General features: G+C 41.7%; 1 protein-coding gene across 1 annotated transcript in view; it reads left to right on the top strand.

Moving 5' to 3' along the window:
- Positions 1 to 20461, top strand: part of ICA1 (islet cell autoantigen 1) — a 129647-nt gene that overhangs the window by 387 nt on the left and 108799 nt on the right. Inside the window, exons 2-4 of the mRNA XM_075557345.1 lie at positions 1699 to 1864; positions 8960 to 9032; positions 18195 to 18318. Coding sequence (XP_075413460.1) covers positions 1699 to 1864; positions 8960 to 9032; positions 18195 to 18318 — 363 coding nt within the window. The remainder of the gene's footprint in view (positions 1 to 1698; positions 1865 to 8959; positions 9033 to 18194; positions 18319 to 20461) is intronic.

Here is a 20461-nt window from a genome sequence, read left to right on the forward strand (position 1 = left end):
ATGTGAAAGCCAAGAGCCAACCATGTCACAAACTGTGACCCACAATGCACTGGGATGCTAACCACATCAGTGGGAGAAAGATGAGGCTCTGTTCTCCTTTAAGATGTCAACGCTCAGAAACCCACAGCAGTCATTCCACTGCTGTGTCCCACAGGTTCACGATGTGGTGGAATCAACTTGAGGTCGTGAGTCTGGTTGCTTTTTTTAAAATGATTTCTAATGAGTGCTTTTACGGAAAAAATGCCATCTTGAGAAGTGGAGGGCTTTTTGATGCCACGAGCATTAAGACACTGTATTGCCATTGTATGTGCGTCTTCTAACATTGAGGTGAGGCGCGCTAGGTGGATTTCATATAGTATATAGCTCTACAATAACTTGCATTCTGCAGCCAAACACAACTCAGACTCATTTCATGGCCACCCCAGAGCTAATAGCACGTTGTTACCTCCAGTGTTTCTAAATTCTTTTAAACCCATGATCCATCAAGCAAATCATTTTTTTACTTTTTTTATCCTGGAAAACAGTGTTTTCATGTTCAAATAAACAATGAATTAAAAGAAGAAATTTAATTTTCGGTCCTTTTCCACTCAGCCAAGCCTAAGTCATCTCTATATCAAACGACAAACTTCAAAAGAAGTTTAGCATGTGTAAAAATGTAATGAGCTTATCAAGGTAATGCATAGAGGCTGAGGGGTTTCATTTCCCTTAGAAGCCCCATTGACTGTTCTCTGAGAGTTTTTTGTTTTCTTTTGTTTCCTTCCTGCCTCATTCTACCAATGGGAGAGCTCCGTTCAGGCAACAGGCCCCTGGGAGAAGGCAGTCACTCCCCTGGAAGAGTGGCGCGCGGAGTGTCCTGAAACGTGTGCTCTTCCCTTCCCTTTGCACTGCTTCTCCAAAGCTTGTTCCCATGCAGGAGCCGCCCGACCCATTCAGATGAGTGCTGGACCGGGTGGGGCTTAGTGGTTGTGTGCCCTTGAGTCGATTCCCACTGACCCTCGAGTGGAACTGCCCCATCAGGTGTGCTAGGCTGTAATCTTTACGGGGCCACATCATCAGCACTAGAATGTGGTGAAAGGAAGGGAGACGCTTCCATCTCAGTGTGGGACTTTGGTGTAGGAACTTAGGTGGAAAAACACTGTAGACAAAATAGGCAGAAGGGTCAACTGCCAATGATAAGCTTTCTGCCAATATTTGGGGCCTCAGGTCATTTTTACAAATTTCCATTTAATTCTCAATCTCTGTTCATATTTCCATCTACTTACTTATTTATGGTTTTGCATGCACTTCCTGAAGAATGACCTGATATTTTCACTCCAAGCATTTGTATTTAAGAATTTAACGTTTCTGATATTAAAACTCTGTAATAGATGCTTCTTTTCTCTGCTTCTGCCATCACTTAGCTGTTCACCGAGACAGTAGGGTGCTGGGCACCTTTGTGTATGACTGTGTCTGGCCTACTGGAGTGTGTGCCTTGGGTCAGAACCCTCTTCAAGGCTTAGTTTGTCATTTTCCTGCTAAAGTGTCTCATTTTCCTTAGTTTACTTTTTGAGTTTGGGGAGAAAGGGAGAGTTGTTTGACATTCCGTAGGATAGCCATACAGAAGGCACTTCTAAAGCATGATTTGAAAGGCTCTTTTCAGGCTAATCTTATCTCAGTTATTAGGGAAGTCACAAATCAAATTACTACTTTTTTTTTTAGCAGTTATCCCTGGGACTTACGTGATCGGCATGCTCAAGACAAGTCCGTTGTAAATAAAATGCAGCGCAAGTACTGGGAGACGAAGCAGGCGTTTATTAAAGCCACGGGGAAGAAAGAAGATGAGTATGTGGTTGCCTCGGACGCAGACCTGGATGCCAAACTGGAGGTGAGCCTCCCTCCCTCGGTCTCAGCACGCCGCCAAGCTGGGATCAAGGTCCCGAGGGTTACCTCCCAGCCAAGCAAAGGTGTGCTTTGCATTTGAAAATCTATTTATAAACAACCGGCTCATGGAAAAACTATAGCACCAGGTAAATTACACCCCGGCATATTGTTTTTAAAGCTACGAATTATCCTGTAAGCACTAGCTCCTGGCTCAAGTCAGTTTGTTTTCATGCACTTATTTGGCATGCACAGCATGTGGCAGTTTCTTAATAATTGTGTGCTGAGCTGTGCGACGCAGTCAAAGAGCTCCGCTAGTGACAGCTGATGCATCACCAGGGTGGGGGTGGGGCTGAAGATTGTTGTGCTAGACTTGCTGGTGAGTCCGCCTCAACTCCTGGTGGCACAGGGACTGAGGACATGGTTCCAAAGGGTCTTCAAGGCTGTGATCCTTTGGAAGCAGAACACCAGGCCTGCCTCCCAGTCACTGGGTTGGAGCCGGTGGCCCTTCTATTAGTAAAGCATGCAACCGTTTTTGCACTGCCAAGGTTTTAATCATAAAGATGGTAAAAGATCCTCGACTGTAAAATCTAATAAGTTTAATGTTGAACCCTGCATATTTCTAGAATGGATTAACTAAGCAGATATTCAGTTCAACTAGTTGATTATACAGAAAGCTGTATTCAAATCCGGATCCTTGGTGGCTTAGTGGTCACACTTTGGGCTGTGATATGTATGGACGGCAGTTCCAAACCACCACCAGAAGCTCCACGGGAGAAAGACTGGTCTGCTACCCCCATGAAGAGCTACAGTCTCAGCATGGACTCGATGGCAGAGAGTTTGTATTCATAGCTGGTTGATTATAGAGCATTAATAGAACGGGCAGAAGGCATGCAACTCCTTGTCTTGCTAGATATTTCTAGAGATGAAAAGCTCACTCATTGTCATTGAGTCAGTGGTGACTCTTAGTGACCCCCGTGGGTTGCTGAGACTGTTTACAGGAGTAGACTGTCCAGTCTCTCTCCAGCGGGGCGCTGGTGGTTTTTAACTGCCAGTTATGCAGCTCACAACCCCACGTGGAACAGCTGTACCATCTGGGCTCCTCTGTACTGACTACTTGGTTCAAATGCCAAAGGCCACGTATCGAATCTGCGAAGGCCGGGCACTACGAGGAAGAATATGTGAGATGGTCTGGTAAGGATTCAAAAGAGGCCTAGATCTAATATGTAAGCTATAGAAATGAGAATAGAATAAAAAGCTCAATTCGGCAAAATCTTTCAGAGACGGGTAGCCAGGTCACTGGAAACCATGGTTATCCTGGAACGAGGAGGGCTGCATGGAAAGATGTGAGTTGCCTGGGTTATATTGGTTTTTGTTTTTAATCATGTTATCTTCTATTTCTATTTTCCCAAGAACTTTTTTTGAATCCCCCTCATGTTTTTTGATTTTTGAAGAACCATATAGAGGACATTTTTCTTTTTTTTAAATCATTTTATTGGGGGCTTGTACAATTCTTAATGCAATCCATCCATCTATCCCTGTGTCTAGCACATTTGTACATTTGTTGCCTTCATCATTCTCAAAACATTTGCTTTCTCCTGGAGCCCTTGGTATCAGGCTACTCATATTTCCTTTCCCTCCCTGCCCCCTCCCTCATGAACCCTTGTAATTTATAAATTATTATTATTTTGTCATATCTTGCACTGTCCGATGTCTCCCTTCACCCACTTTTCTGTTGTCCATCCCCCAGGGAGGGGGTTATAGATAGATCATTGTGATAGTCCCTCCTTTCTCCCCCACCTTTGCTCTACCCTCCCATTATCGCCACTCTCACCATTGGTCCTGAAAGGATCATCTGTCCTGGATTCCCTGTGTTTCCAGTTTCTATCCATGCCAGTGTACATCCTCTGGTCTAACCGGATTTGTAAGGTAGCATTGGGATCATGATAGTGGCTGGGAGGAAGCATTAAAGAACTAGAGGTAAGTTGTTTGTTTCATCGTTGCTACCCTGCATGCACCCTGACTGGCTCGTCTCCTCCCCTCAATCCTGCTGTAAGGGGATGTCCAGTTGCCTACAGCACAGCTTTGAGTCCCCACTCCGCACTCCCCCTATTCACAATGATATGATTTTTTGTTCTTTAATACCTGATATCTGATCTCATAGACACCTCCTTGTGTGCTTCTTCCATGTGGGCTTTGTTGCTTCTGAGCTAGATGGCCACTTGTTTATCTTCAAGCCTTTAAGACCCCAGTTGCTATATCTTTTGATAGCCAGGCACCATCAGCTTTCTTTACCACATTTTCTTATGCACCCGGTTTGTCTTCAGCGATCATGTCAGGAAGGTGAACATTATGAAATTCCAGTTTAATAAAACAAAGTGTTCTTGCATTGAGGGAGTACTTGACTAGAGGCCCAATGTCCATCTGCTACCTTAAAACTAAGCCTAAAAATATATGCACTTAGATCTATTTCCCCATCATTATATATAAATATATTTACATATGTACATGCCTGGATTTAGACCTCTATAAATGCCCTTTGCCTCCTAGTTCTTTCCTCTATTTCTTTTTACTTTCCTCTTATCCTACTATCATGCTCAGCCTTCATTTGGGTTTCAGTAATTCCTCTTGGTTACATTGCCTTTGAGAAGCCCTACCAGGCCTCTTACACCCTTCTCGCCACCAATTTTGGATCACTTGTTCCCTTGTCTCTGGATTCGTTAACCCAACTTTCTTTCCCCCACCTCCCCCTCTCCCATGTCCCCCAGAACTGTCAGTCCTGTTGTTTTCTCCTCCAGATTGTTTATCCCACTTATCTTATCTAGATAGACCTACAGATAATAATATGCACAAAAATAAGACAGAGCAAAAGAAAACAAAAAAACAATGATATAAAAAAAGGAGCCTATCAATAGCTCAAGGTCTGTTTCTTGGCCTTTAGGAGTTTTTCCAGTCGAGTCTGATAGAGTGCCATGCCCTGGCCCCAAAGTCTGTTTTCCTCGGGACTTCCTTGTTCTGCCCCCCTTGATGTTCTGTTGCACGCCCTTAGTGTTTGCCTTGGTGTGGTGGGGTCAGATGGGGTGCAATTCCCACACTGTGTCTCCAGTGTTGTCTCCTGTAGGGCTGTGGGTCAGTGAGGGATGACCTGTTCTGTAGTGGGGCCGGCCATATGGTCCTCTCTGCATTGGCTGCTCTGTCTGTTTTATAGGGAGATCTGTCATAGGGAAGAGGGATTAGATTCACTCTGCTTCTCTAAGCTAAGCCAGCCACAGGGAGAACATTTTATGTTGTCCAGTGACAGAGTGGGTTGTCTGATGAGATCTGGGTTATTATTCCAAGACTACCCCTTACTGGCTGCACTAACCTTAGTAAAACAACCTGGTTTCTCATATGCTTGTTTTCTTAATGCATGAAATGAAGGCATAAGTGCTACTTATTATGGCTATTGTGAAGATTAAATTAGAGCCTAATTAGAACGATGTCTAGCATTTATTGGGTGCTTATTATATCCTCGAGGCCATTCAAATTGCTCTCTATACATTATCTCTGGTACCACGCACAGTTCCTAACATGTCTGGCCTCTGCTCCTGTCCTGGGCTTTCTCCTTCTAGTACAACTTACACTGCATGTGCTGCCCTGAACCCTAATGGCCTTTCTCCATTTTCAGTCTAGTAACAAGTCAAGTTCAAGTCCACAGAAGCATTTTCTCTGTTCTCTGCTTAAACACCCTGCCTTCGTCTTCCTTTCACTTAATGCTTCTTATAATTCGAGTTTTTACGTAAATCTCACCTTGGAGATGCCTTAACTAAGATGCTCTTTAAAGGCCATTGCCAGTTCATCTCCCTGCCCCCCTCCACCAGACCTGTTCACTGTTTAGCGTACAACTTCAAAATTGTATGCATGGTACGTTGACTCATGGGATTATTTCAAGTATCCATTTATTTGTCTGCCCCCTCTCCAGTATATAGTCAATTGCATGTCACCTTTATGCACTGCAGTATTCCCAGTCAGACACACAGAACACATTCAGAAAGTGTTGAGTGAAGAAGTAGAAATATTCGTGAAAGAAAAATCCCAACTCTTTTTTTCCCTCACCACTGGAAATACTTAAATAGATGCTGGATTTTGACAGGGATTGGTCTGAATGAGACTCTTGCAATGCAGAAAAATAGAACCAAAAGACATTTTTTCTGATTTTTGTTAAAATGAATATAAGTTCCATATGTTTTTCAATTGCTTCACATGAGAGGAGGACTTGAAGCACTTACTGATGAAAATCTTAGTGTGCAGCCTTTAGTGTGGATTGCAATTCAGTGCAAAGAAAACCAAAAACCTCACAACTGGACATCGCAACACCATGATAAATGGAGAAAAGAATAAAGTTGTCAAAATTCCATTTTACTTGGATCCACGGTCAATGTTATGAGAGCGGCTGTCAAGAAACTAAAGGTCCGATTGCGTAGGGCAACTCTACACAAGATCTTTTTAAAGGATTGCAAAGAAAGATGTCACTTTGAGGACTATGGTGCACTCGGCCCCAAAGCCAGAGTGTTTCAGGTTGCCTCCTATACGTGTGACATCTGCCCAGTGAATAAGGAAGAGTCGAGATGAACTGATGCATTTAAATTATGGTGTTGGTGCGACTAGAAAGTACCGTGGACTGCCAGAGAACAAACAAGTCTACCTTGGCGCTAATATACCTAGAGCGCTCCTTACAAAGGAGGATGGTGAGATCTCATCCCATGTACTTGGACCATGTGCCCTGGAGAGACGGGTCCTTAGAAGAAAGGGACATGGTGCTTGGTCAAGTAGAGGGTCAGGGACAGAGAAAGACCCTCAGTGAGGTGGCTTGACCATGGGCTGGGTTGGAATGATGGTGCAGGGCTACTGTGCATCACAGTTGACGCTATGCTGGCAGAAGTCCTTAAATGGTTCCTGTGGCAGAGGATGATGGAAATGTTTCTCTCTCCTCTCTCTCTCTCTCTCTCTCTCTCTCTCTCTCTCTCTCTCTCTCTCTCTCTCTCTCTCCTCTCTCTCTTCCTTTCAGATAGTTTTCAAAATTCACAGAACTGAAACCTCAGATCTGCGCGTTTTATTGCATAATTTAATGTTTGCAATTAATGTATAACTTAATTTTTTAAAAGCAATATTATTGAACTTCCTGGTACCTAAATTAGGATTTGTTACCTCTTGGTGGTTTGTGATCCAGAACACTGATATCTAGCATTTGCTAAGTAAAGATTTAGACTGCTGGTGTTCTGTTTTGTTTTATGGTGAAGGCACGTTTGTGTGTGTGTGTGTGTGTGTGTGTGTGTGTGTGTGTGTCCCCTAAGAAGAAGAGGATACAGCTTAATGCAATGAACATTCATACATTTATATTCTTTGTTACCAAGTTTGATCATATTAAGTATTCCTAGGAGAGGTTCCTAATTGTGCTAAAGATATATGTGTGCATCTATTTTTATTGGCTCATTTGGCTATATTTGTTATGAAGTACTTCATCTGTTTTTACAAATGTATTGAAGGAGCTTATGCTTAAAGGACACAACTGGTACACCGCTGTGGCCAGGAAGCTAGGCACTGGAGACGGGAAAAGGGGAAACCTGACCTTGTCTCACTGAGGGATTCTTTGGGGCCAGAATGGGTGTCAGAGAGGTTTTCTTTCTTTTTTGAACAGTTTTATTGGTACATAATTTACGTATCATACTATTCGATAGTTCAAGCACTCACTCATATCAAAGAGAATTGCGCAATCATGACCGTGTCAGTTTTGGAACACACACACAGACACACACACACACACACACACACACACACACACACACGGCCCATGGATCAATCGCCATTGAAATGCATTGTGCAATCAGAGTCAGTTCTGGGCTCCCTCTCCGCTCCCCTCAGACAGGCGTCTCAGGCTCGGAGTCGGTGGGCAGAGGGGCGAGAAGTGGTTTCTATTGTACTTTTTTTTTTTTAGCGTTCTGTTTCTGAAGCAGAAGACTGAGACAGTTGTGAGTTTCTTCTATTCTTACCAAGGTGTGACATTTTGGTGTGGGTCTGTAGCTTTGTATTTAACCGCTGGGAAAATCAGGAGGAATGGGGCTGCTCGCCAAACTCCATGTCACGAGCTGTCTTCTGAAGCGAGCAGGAGCTGAGCACGGGCTGAGGGGTTTTGTTTCCTTTGTATGGCCCTGTGGGTGAGGCAGGGGGCTTGCGGCTCTCAGAAAGACGTGCTGCGTCCGAGAGGCTTAGGGGCAGGTCTGCTCTGTCCGGTGGGGTGGCTATGGGTTGACATCGCCTCGATGGCAGGGGGTTCTGTTTGTTCTTGTAGTTATATTAGCATTCATAAAACCCGTGATCACCAAGTAAGTTAATACCATCATTTAAAGATGCTGCTTACTCGACAGGTCCTCCATTTTTCAGAAAAGGCAGCGAGTGGTAAAAGAAAGACACGAGATTAGGAATGAGTCTCCCGCTCTTAACTTGTCAATTAGGCTCCTCCTTGAGGATTTCTGTTTTTCCGTTATTATATCCATAACTCACAGGAAATCATTGTTTTGCAGATCTTATTTGGCGTTAATCACAGAGATGATGAATTCCAGTAAATAAAGAATACTAGGAATATATCAGATGACTGTGGTCACTGTCTCATTGCAATACCTCATATAACACCCAGAGCAATTTAGGTACCTATATACTCAAGTATAAGCCAACCCGAATATTACCTAATTTACCACAAAAATTGAATTAAAAATGTGCTGAAAAACTCAGTTTATACACGAGTATATACGGTATGTGGTTTTATTTAACTGGCAAGTCAATACCAAAACAAAAACAAAAAAAATCAAACTCACTGCCTTTGAATCAGTGCTGATGCATAGCGACCCGATAGGGCAGGAACTGTCCCAGTGAGTTTCTGAGACTGTACTTCTTGATCTCGGAGTAAAAGGCCCCATCTTTCTCCCATGGAATGGCTGGTGGTTTAGAACTGGTGACCTTGCAGATTGAGTCCAACAAGGGCTCAGTTATTTTCATTGTAATATTTGTTTACTTTCACTGCTATTTCACTGAATTATTTAGCATTTTGCTTCTCTTTTTATTACAGCTGTTTCACTCAATTCAGAGAACCTGTTTGGACTTATCTAAAGCAATTGTACTTTATCAAAAGAGGATATGCTGTAAGTATGCCATGGAGCCGTTGTGAATACGAATCAAATAATTAAACAGCAAGGAATAGATCGCATGGTAATTTGTTATAGTCTGTCATTCACTATAGAAAGTAAGATAAGGAGACTACTCCTTACAGGTGCGTGCTTTCACTGGAAAAGGGGTACGGAGGAGGGTCTTTAATAGTTCTATCAGTAAACTTTTACATAGAACATTTCCCGTTCAGTAGAAGTGCCATAATAGAAGAGTTTTGTATTGGATCGCCCTAGACATAAATGTGCCATTTTTTATTATGAAAACTTTCCTGAGATTTATTTCCTGAGTCTTTTAATTTAAATTTTTATTTTGTCTTAGTTACCAAAGGTCCAGTTCTATAGCTTGATGACAGTGTATGTGACTATTATGGTGAGTTTTGGGTTATTGGAGAGTGCAATTTTTAAACAGCATCTGGTCTTAAAATTATACTAACAGCTATCTCTGAAATGTTAAATAACATGTTGCATAGTACTAGCTTTTAAAACTTCCATTTTTAGGTCAACTTAATAATGTAATTTTTAAATTCCAGAGAATAGGATTTGGGATATTTCTTTGTCTCTCACTGCTGCACAATCCCTTTCTGTTAGCCACGAATTGGCAATAATTTATTTTCCCTCATTTGTAGTCTTTTATTACAAAATTTATTTGGGTGAAGTAAAAATATCATAGGACATAGAGGTAGGAGTTTTAAAATTATCTATAGTAACATTTATTAAATGTATGAGCAAAGACATTGACAGAGTTACAATGCTAGGATCTTGGGCTAGGAGGAAAACAGAGATGATACACTGTATTTTTTATAGGATGTTGAAGATCTGGGAAGTCATGTATGTATACATGTATTCTTTCCAGGTTTTCTGCATTTTCCATTTAACTCACCACTTTCACGTCAATCTGAACGTACAGTGACCCTTTAGGACAGAGTAGAACTGCTTCTTGAGATTTCTAAGACAAATCTTTACAGGAGCCGACAGCCTCATCTTTCTCTGACAGCATGACTTGTGGGTTTGAATCGCCTGCCTTGGGGTTAGCAGTCCAATGCTTAACCCACTACACCACCAAGATTCCTTCTCTTTTCTATTAGAAATAGTCAAAAGGCTATATGCATGGTTTCTGTTCAAAGATTCATGTCTTAACAGCTGTTTGTTTTTTTTAATGTGAATAACCCTGTTATCATACAGAGTGCATTGGAAGGTGGATTTTGGCAGATGTAGGTGGTTTAGAAGCTAATACCTTATCAATTGATCTCCCTTTTGACAAATTGTCCTAGTTTTTAATATTTTCAATGTTTTTTCAACGGGGTTTTTTCTCTGTTTGATTTTGTTATTGTTGTTACCTTTTCTGACTCTTTGTTTCTTGTTTCTGTATGTTTTTCGGAATGTGAAATCCTGTGAAATCCGGAGAGGTGAAGATGTAGAGACTAACTGGATTAATGGTTCATTGAGGGTACGGCAGGAGAGCCGGAGGAAGTGGGGATCTAATAATAGCAAGGAGTATGAGGGAAGGAAATGTTCTGTAATTGGCTGTGGTGATAGGACTGTACAACTTCTTGATATGACTTAACTATTGAATTGTATATTTGGGTTATGTCCCAATGAAACTGTTAATAAATAAACAAAAATAAATTTTAATAGTTCCCCCTGCCCTGTATTATAAAAATTAAAACTAATTAATACAGGGGTAAAAAGATGAAACTCTTCGTGAGCTAATGTGGAATTTTATTGAGTATGTATTAAGTGAGAGAAGCAAAGCACAAAAGCATGGTATCTCTCTTGCAAGAAAGAAGAGTCTGGAGTAAGAAAGTATACACGAAGAAAGATATATACATATATCTGTGTAAGCAAATATATTCTGCTTATTATGCCAAAGCAAAATTTAGGAGAGAGAAACCAGAAACCAAAGAGATTGAAAACCAATGGGAAGTGAGGAGGGAATGACTAGAGTGAAGAGGAGATTGTGACTTGCCCAGGAGGGATAAGGACGGGGCTGCGCTCTAGTAATATTTAGGACAGAACCATAGTCATAGTTCACATTCTTAAAATAGATTCTTAAAACCAAGTGGGATGTGGGAGAATCCAAAATGGATTTTTGGATTTTTACAGCCTGTAATAATTAACATAATTATCTTATCAATGGGGATCGAACATAAGTACACTAGTTTGAGAAGAGACGAAAATAATTAACCTAAATAATTATGAAAAGTAATACTTTGAATATTAATGCTAAAGACGAAAAGAATTATACAGAAATATTGTAGTCTAGTTGGTAAACGTTTTTTCTTCTAGGGGTATGGTTTAGCAATTCTGAATCCACTTTGTGTATATACCAGGATTGGAAAGTAAGAAAACATGTTGTAAATGAGGAGAGCCAACTTTCTCATGACCAATAGTAGAAGCAAACTACGAATAAGGCAAGGGAAAATGGTGGAACGAACTTCACCACAGTGGAATCAGAGGTATCAGTAGGAATTTGATGTCTTTGATGTATGCACAGGCAGACATATAAAGAAGTAAGTTTAGATAAGTGAGTATGCACAGCGTATGCACATACATTCATAGATTGCTTCGCTCTCTCAGCTTAGAAGACCTAGAAACACTAACTCTCTATACTAATAAGCACGTCTTGGGCCCAGATCTTTTTTTAAACACTCCTTTCCAGTAAACGGAATGTTCTTTGAAGATATGATCAATTTCCAAGCTGGGACTAGCAAAATTGAAGGTGACCCTACAATATCCGTGGTACCAGAATATCAGGAAGTGGTCGGGGAAAGGATGTATGTTGAAGGACCCAGGAAAACACTGCAAGGAGCTGATAATGGTCAAAGAGTTTGAGTGACACAATAATCAATGAGAGTGCTAACTTACAATTCACAGAATAAAATATATAACCATCGCTAGACAGACAGCTCGATGAGCGGAAAGGTCCAAAGTCAGAACTCACCAGCCCACTCCTTGGGAGGAAGCTGGGCCTTTCTCTCCTGTAAAGGTCACAGCCTTGGAAACCCACGGGGCACTTCCACTCTGCTGTGTAGGGTCGCTCTGTCTGCATCGACTCAATGGCAGATGAGATGGATGGATGGATGGATGGATAGATAGGAGATATAGTGAAGGACATCTCTTCCTGATGAAATAATCAATGTAGAAAGAATGAGAGAATCACAACATCACCTTAGGAAAATACCACAGTAAGAACTGTGCCAGGCAACAATCACTGCAGGATGCTACAATTAGTCAGCAGAAGTTTGGAGAGAAACTGAATATTTAGTCTTTAATCTGAAGTTCTTCAGACTCGCATTGAGAATTACTGGTTATTGGAACGTGAAAGTTGGAAACAGATGAAGGATCAATAGTTGGAAACATCACCTTGGTAAGAGAAATTTGCTGGAGATCTCATGATAGAATATTGCTAGACCAACAACTTATTCAATACTTTTTTCCAACAACATAAATAGAAACTATACACGTGGATACCACAGATGGAATGTACAGGAATCTAATTGGCCACATCTGGGGAAAGAAATTATGGAGAAGCTCATCCATAAACAACATCCCAAACAAGGCCAGTGGAACACACATCCATTGATCACATCAAAGTTTAGGTTGAACTGAAAAAATTAAAACAAGTCTATGAGAACCAAATTGCAAACTTAATTATATCCCATCTGAGTTAAAAGATCACCCAAAGAATCCAATGCATTGAACACTAATGACCAATGACCAGGGTGGTGGGGGGGACGACATCAAGGACATCACACATGCAGGAAGCAAGAGGTCATTAAAAAGAATGGAAAGATGGGGGAGGGCTGCTGGAAGTCTACAAGGAGGGAGGGAGGAAAAGGAAGGGGGGGGGGAAGAGTTAAAAAAAAGGATGGAAAGAAAGAAAAAACCAAAATGATGCCAGAAGAGTCTTGGAAAATGTCCCTGAAAGTAGAGTAGCTCAAGTGAATGGAAGAAATGACAAAGTAAAATACCTGACCAGCAATTTTCAAGTGGCAGCTAAGAGAAAGCAAAGCAAAGCATCATAATGCAATGAATGAAAAAACCTAGAGTTAGAAAAACAAAAAGGGATTTTTCTCAACTGGCATTTCTCAAACTGAAAGAACTAAAGCATTTCAATATTGAAGGATTATGGAGGCAACATGTTGAATAATGCAGGTTTATCTTCAAAAGAAGGTGAAGGTCATACACGTAGTCGACATACCAAAAAAGATTTAGTTGATATTTCCAGAGGTAGCCTGTGACCAAGGACTGATAGTCTTAAAGGAAGAAATCCAAGTTGCACTGAAAGCATTAGTAAAAAAACAAGATTCTAGAAATTGATGAACTACCAATTGAAATGTTTCAACAAACTCTTAGACCACGGGAAGAACTCACTCATCTGTGCTCAGAAATGTGGAAGACAGCCACATGGCCGACTGACTAGAAGAGATCCATTCGAAAGAAAAGTGGCCCAATGGAATGGGGAGATTATTCAACAATATCATTAACGTCAGAGGCAAGTAAAACGTTGCTCAAGATAATTTTTTTAATGCAACAATACATTGAAGAGGACCTGAAGTTCAAGCTGGATTCCCATGGATCAAAAGACACCGTCTCTTAGTTGAAAGCAGAGACTACCAGAATGGTGTCTACTTGTGCTTAATCGATTCTACAAAGACATTTGACTCTGGATCGTACGGACTATGGCTAACATTGTAAAGGCTAGGAATGCCCGAGCACTTCATTGGGCCCACGTGGAACCTGTGCACAGATCAAGAGGCAGTTAGCTGTCCAAACAGAACAAAGGGACGCCTCATGATTTAAAATCAGGAAAGGTTTGCATCGCGGCTTTTCCTCTCACCTACTCATTCAATCTGTGTGATGAGCAAGTAATCTGAGTCGCTGGACTGTGTGAAGAAAAACGTGACATCAGGTTGGAGAAGGACTCCTTAAGGCTTGAAGGTAAACAATCGGCCACCTTGCTGAGAAGCAACAAAGCCCACATGGAAGCAGCACAGCAGCCTGTGTGACCACGAGCTGTCGAAGGGATCAGGTATCAGGCAACAAAGAACAAAAAATAATATCATTGTGAATTAGGGGAGTGTGAAGTGGGGACCCAAAGCCCATCTGTAGGCAACTGGACATCCCTTACAGAAGGGTCGCAGGGAGGAGACAAGCCAATCAGGGTGCAGGGTAGCAACGATGAAACCTACAACTTTCCTCTAGTTCGTAAATGCTTCCTCAGCTCCACTATCATAATCCTAATTCTACCTTACAAATCTGGCTAGACTGGAAGATGTACACTGGTACAGATAGGAACTGGAAACACAGGGAATCCAGGGCCGATGATCCCTTCAGTAGCAGTGATGAGAGTGGTGATACTGGGAGGGTGAAGGGAAGGTGGGGTAGAAAGGGGGAACTGATTACAAGGATCTACATATAACCCCCTCCCTGGGGAATGGTCAACAGAAAAGTGGGTGAGGGGAGACATCGGTCAGTGTAAGACATGGAAAAATAATGATTTATAAATTATCAGGGGAGAGAGGGAGGGTGGGAGAGGGAGGGCCAAAAATGATGAGCTGGTACCAGGGTCTCGAGTCAAAAGCAAATGTTTTGAGAATGATGATGGCAACAAATGTACAAATGTGCTTGACACAATGGGTGGATGTTTGAGTTGTGATAAGAGTTGTATGAGTCCCCAATAAAATGATTTATAACAAAAAAACACCAAAAAAACTGAGGAGCTGATGCTAGGGGTTAAAGTGGAGAGCAAATGTTTTGAGAATGTTGAGGGCAATGAATGCACAAATGTACTTTACACAACTGATGTATGTATGGATTGTGATAAGAGTTGTGTGAGCCCCTAATAAAATGAAAAAAAAAAAAAGGAATTTGGAAGGACTTTTATAATTCCAGCAGGCTAAATTTTTAGAAATCACTTCATCTAATAACCTTCTTAACAAAATTATATTTAGCCATAAAAATGAGTTAAATCACATATTCCTTTCTATAAAAACAAACAAACAAAAACCTTCAGTGTTCAAATGCCACACCCTGCATGCTGAGAGTGAAGAGGACTGGACATCCTTGCTGATGAGCATCTAAGGCTGCATACTAGGTTAAGGATTACACCTCAGCATAAATAAAACAAAAACTCTCACAGCTGGACCAGTCGACAACATTATGATACACTAGGAAAAGACAGACGTTGTCAAGGATTTAATTTTACATGAATTCACAATCAATTTCATGGAAGCAGGAGTCAAGAAATCAAACTACATATTGCACTGAGCAAATCTGCAAGAGACCTTTTTAAAGTGTTAAAAAGCAAAACTGCTACATTGAGGTATTAGGTGTCTGTGGTCTTTTCAGTTGCTTCATCTGCATGTGAAAGCTAGACACTGAAGAAGGACGACTGAAGAAAGGTGATGTTGGCAAAAGCATTAAGTATGGCCTAACAAATGAACTCTAAACTGCTCCAATAATACAGTTAGAATGCTCCGTAGAAGCGGAGACGATGAGACTTCATCTCACATGTTTTGGACATGTTTTCCAGAGGGATCTGTCCCTGGAAAAGCACATCCTGCTTGCTGAAGTCCACTTCGATGAGACAGCTTGCCCCACAGGGTCTGCAACAATGGGCTTGGAGCGCAGCGGTTTAGTCTCTTTCATGGGGTCCTTTGTGTTGATTCCACCCCCAGCCCGACTCAGCTCAGTCGCTTTTTAAAATCTGTATCTTCCATTTTCCTTCTCAAGGACAAGATTCTTTTCTTACCACTTGTTGATGTCATCTATTAAGATATGACTAAAACATTTAGATTTAAAAGTCTATATGAACACCATTTGATCCAGTTAATGTTGCCAATTTTTTAGAAGCATATTGTTCCAGTTAAAGGCGCCCTGGTGGCATAGTGGTTATATGTTGGGTTGTGATCCGAAAAGTCAGCAGTTTGAAACCACCAGCCGCTCTGAGAGAGGCAGATCTGGCTCTGTACTCCCCTCTGGAGTTACCCAGTGTCTGAAACCCACAGGGCGGGTCTTCCCTGCCCTATAGGGCCACGGCAAGGCTGCGTTCACTCGATGGGAGTGACTTTATTGCTCCAACTCGATACTGTTTCTATGACGCAATATTGTGAGGAAGTATCTATATTTTATTTATTCACATGGTGTTATCTGGGAAAATAGTACCTTGTAACAAAAATTTACATAACTACGTCAGGATTCTTGACCACTCTATGGACTTCAATAATTAAGCATTTTATAACTCCTAGATAAGATAATATACTTCAATTACCTACTATCTTGTTATCCTCCATTTCCTATTTACAACAATGGTCCAAAGACTGCTGACTATTTTGTGCATTAAGGATGAACATCCGGCAGTAGCAACTGTGAGGTCTGAGGCAAGAGCAATGCTGGCTGCTGTGGGGTTAAGGTGTTGTGTCAACTTGACTGAGCCATGACTCTCGGTGGTTTAGTGTGTTTAATGATGGAACTTGGCCTTCACGTAATGATCCAGTTGTTGTCCATTTTGTGATCTGATGTGGCCACCCTCCATGTTCACATAAGCCAATTTCCCTCTAATCGCCTAGTTGGTATGTGAAGGGTGGGTATATAAAACAGCAACAGCGTAATTTTGTTACTGTTTACTGAGTTGCAGTTCATATTCAGCCTGTTTAGCACGACAATAATGTATTCTAGCCATGCTATTCACTCGTGATTTTTATGATGCCTTCATACAGTAGTGCCTAATTTTGACTAGTGTCTTTTTAGTCTCTTAAAATCTAAATGGGAAATCATATTCTGTAGATCTGAGTTAATAGGAGTAAAAAAATGCTGTTTTTCAAAATGAAGACAGATTTCACATTTAGGTTAGAATGTTTACAAATTACTAAAAAAATGAAAATTGCTCAAGAGGTAGTCACTGTTAACATTTTTTGCATCTTTTGATTAGTACAAGTATAGAAATATACATTGATGTGATTATTGAGCAAAAATAGAGCTCTCCCATAACTATTGTATATAACGTACTTTTTCATGTGATGGGAGCGGTTATTTTTCTGTCTTCCTGAATGTTCTTCTACAACAGGGCCATTGAGAAGGTAAACTGTCACACTGTCTCATTGTATACAAAAGCATACTCACTGCCATCGAGTCAGTTCTGACTCAGCATGTCTATGGGACAGTGTAGAACTGTCCCTTTGTGTTTCCGGGGCTGTCAGTCTTCACAGGCGTGAATTGCCTCACTTTCTCCAGAGTTGTCAGCAGCCTGACAAGTAACCCACTATGCACCTGGGGTCATTCCTTTTTCCATTGAAAAGGTGCTCTGTATTGTTTAAAAATTGGTCCTCAGTATAAGGAATGGAAGGTTTTGCGATTATACGTAATAATACTGTAGTTGTCTTTGTATATGTGTATAAGATTTACATATTACTTGTATGCCCCTTTTACTGCTTCCTGAAGATTTGCTTTCAGCACTCGAAGTGCAGTGTCCAAAGACAGGCACGTCGATGTGAGTTTTCATATGGATTGCCAAATCAGTTTGGAGAAAGCCACTCTCTCACAAATAGTGCCGCCTGAGGTTGTCTTTAAAAGCCACTGCAGATGAAGTTCCAGCTATTTATTTTAAAAATCCGCCAAGTCAGCAACTTGATTACCCATCCACCTTCAGTCCCTACCCCAAAACCAAAATCCCATGTCATGGATAGGTATTTGAATCGCTTTCCAACCATGCAGAATGTAGCACACAACCCAGAGACCACAAAGTCAGCCCGAGAGAAGGGTAGGAGGAAGCTGGCACCCCCTTCCAGGCAGCCACAAAGGCTCCCCCAGTCGTGCTCAGCAGGCCCAGCTCCCGTAGTTCAGCTGGAAGCAGCACCGGATCAGCCGGCTTTGTCAGAACAGAGGTCATTTTCTGGTTCTGATTACACAGCACCAAATGTACTGGGGGAGGGGGGGGGGAAGTGACCTCTCGTTTCGTAAATGGAACAACAGCATGGAAGTGCAGTGGCAGGGAGAGCTGACCTTGTAGCCTACTGTGTGCATTTAATTGTATGTCATCTTTGCCTGTGGAAGAGGAGGGACCTAGTGCATTGTCTCTTTCTCCTTGTGATAAACATACTCATTGTTCATGGCTCCACTTGGTCTTTTCTTCATCAGTCTTGTCTCAAGAAGAAAACGAACTGGGGAAATTTCTTCGATCCCAAGGCTTCCAAGATAAAACCAGAGCAGGAAAAATGATGCAAGCAACAGGAAAGGCCCTCTGCTTTTCTTCCCAGCAAAGGTGTGTGGTCTTCTTTGGCGATTTCTTTTGTGTGTGTCGGTGGTGGTGGTGGTGGTGGTGGTGGTGGTGGTGGTGGTGGTGGTGGTGAGGCTGGTTCTGGAGAGACTCAGAGAAGCCCTGAGGACATAGTGGTCATGAATTGGGCAGCTAACATCAAGCTTTGCAGTTCAAAATCACTAGCCGCTCCTCAGGAAAGAGAGGGTTTTATGTGCCCATAGAGAGTGACAGTCTGAGAAAGTTAAGCTACAGTTCCTACAGTTCTACCCTGTTCTATGGGGTTACTGTGCGTCAGCATTGACTCAATGGCAGTGAGCGGGAGTGTAGAGACTCTGCTACCCCTCCCCCCCCAACCGGGGGAATCACACAAGTTCCTTAGAAAGTGCCCACCAGAGACTGAGAAGGGGTCCCGTGCGCACATGTTAGTCTAGTCCCACATAGCACTTCTGATTCTGATAAACCAAACCAAACTCATTGCCATCCAGTCCATTCTGGTTCAGAGTGACCCTACAGGACAAAGTACAACTGCCCTCGGTGAGTTCTGCCTGTAATTCTCTATGGGGCTAGAGAGCCTCATCTTTCTGCCCTCATGGAAATAGTACATATCATTTGTTCCTGTTAACTTATTGAAATATCTTATTTAGTCTTGTTCACAGAGGAGATGGCATGTGTCAATCATTCTGCATGTTGTCCTGGGCTCATATTTGACCTTCAGCATAGCTCATAACAATCAATCTGGTCCCCTCCCAGAAGCTGATTAAGGCAGGCGCCTAATGAGACCCCGTTGAAGAGTTGCCTCTCAGCTCTCCAGGGGCCAATTAACTTCAGAAGGAAGGTGTTCAAGATGTCCTGCACCGTCTCTTCAGAACATGGTCTCTGGGGCAGCAGCAGCATAACTTGGGAGCTTGTTAGAAAATACAGAATCTAGACCCACTCCAGACTTAAACTATATTTGACTCGGTATTTTTACAAGATATACAGATGGTTCCCATGCACATACGTGTTTAGGAAGCTTTGTCACAATTTTTGTTTGTTTGAACTAGCTCATGTGTCACTCCAATTTAAGTCAGCTCCAATTTCAATTGTCCCCCTTTTATAACCACGCAGACCAGTGTGTAGATCTGATGGGTAAGGAATCTGGACAGTTTCTAAGGCTGACCTTCTCTATTTGATAAAAAATAATAATATTAAGTTAAAATTGTAAAAGGTATTTATTTATTTTCCCTTGTGTTGTGGAATGTAACACAAACAGCAAAACACACTGTGCACAGTTGCCCAGAGCAGCGACAGCACCCCGGGGGAAGTTGTTTCTTCTTCTTCTCTTTCCCATCCGCCCTCCTTGAGCGTGCCACCCCTAGCCTCATCATAGTTTTCAAAGAATTTTCCCGTGATGTGAACACCACTGTTTCCCTTTAAAAAATAATAATGGTGTCACAAAATATTGATCGCTGTGAAATTGACTCAATTTGTTGAGCATCATGTTCTCTCGTTTTGTCCATGCCACGAGGCGCTTGACAGACTTACCATTGCTTTTCCAGGATGCGTAATATTCCATTTGCGTGTATGGACCGGGGTTTATGTATCACTCCTCCACAGACAGGGGTTTTGATTGTTTCCATCTTTTTGCTAGTACAGAAATTGCTGCGATAAACATGGGTGTGCATATATCTGTATTTTATTCTCTATTTCCGTAGATTATATACCAAGTAAAGAGCTTACAGGATCCTGAGGTATTTCTATTCTCATTTGTTTAAGGAAACCCCGTATTATTTTCCACAATGGTTGTACAGTTCTGCAATCCCATCAGCATTCCAATCTCTCCACGTCCTCTCCAGCATTTATTGTTTTCTGTTTTTTGTTCTTTTGAATTCTGCTAAGGATTTCAGAGCGAGATGGTATCTCCTTGTTTTAACTTGTATTTCTTTTATGGCAAAAGACTCAAGCATTTCTTCATACGATTGTTGGCCGCCTGGATGTCAACGTTCATAAACTAGCTGTTTGTATTGGTGCCCATTTTTGATTGGGTTATTTTTGGTTTTCTTACAATCCGGTTTTAACTCAAACATGGCTCTTAAATTACCAGACAGTTGTTCTCTGTACATGAGAACAATTCTTCTAGCAATTAAGCCCACAAAAATAGTAGGCC

Source organism: Tenrec ecaudatus, chromosome 9 (assembly GCF_050624435.1).
Source record: "Tenrec ecaudatus isolate mTenEca1 chromosome 9, mTenEca1.hap1, whole genome shotgun sequence".
Taxonomy (NCBI): domain Eukaryota; kingdom Metazoa; phylum Chordata; class Mammalia; order Afrosoricida; family Tenrecidae; genus Tenrec; species Tenrec ecaudatus.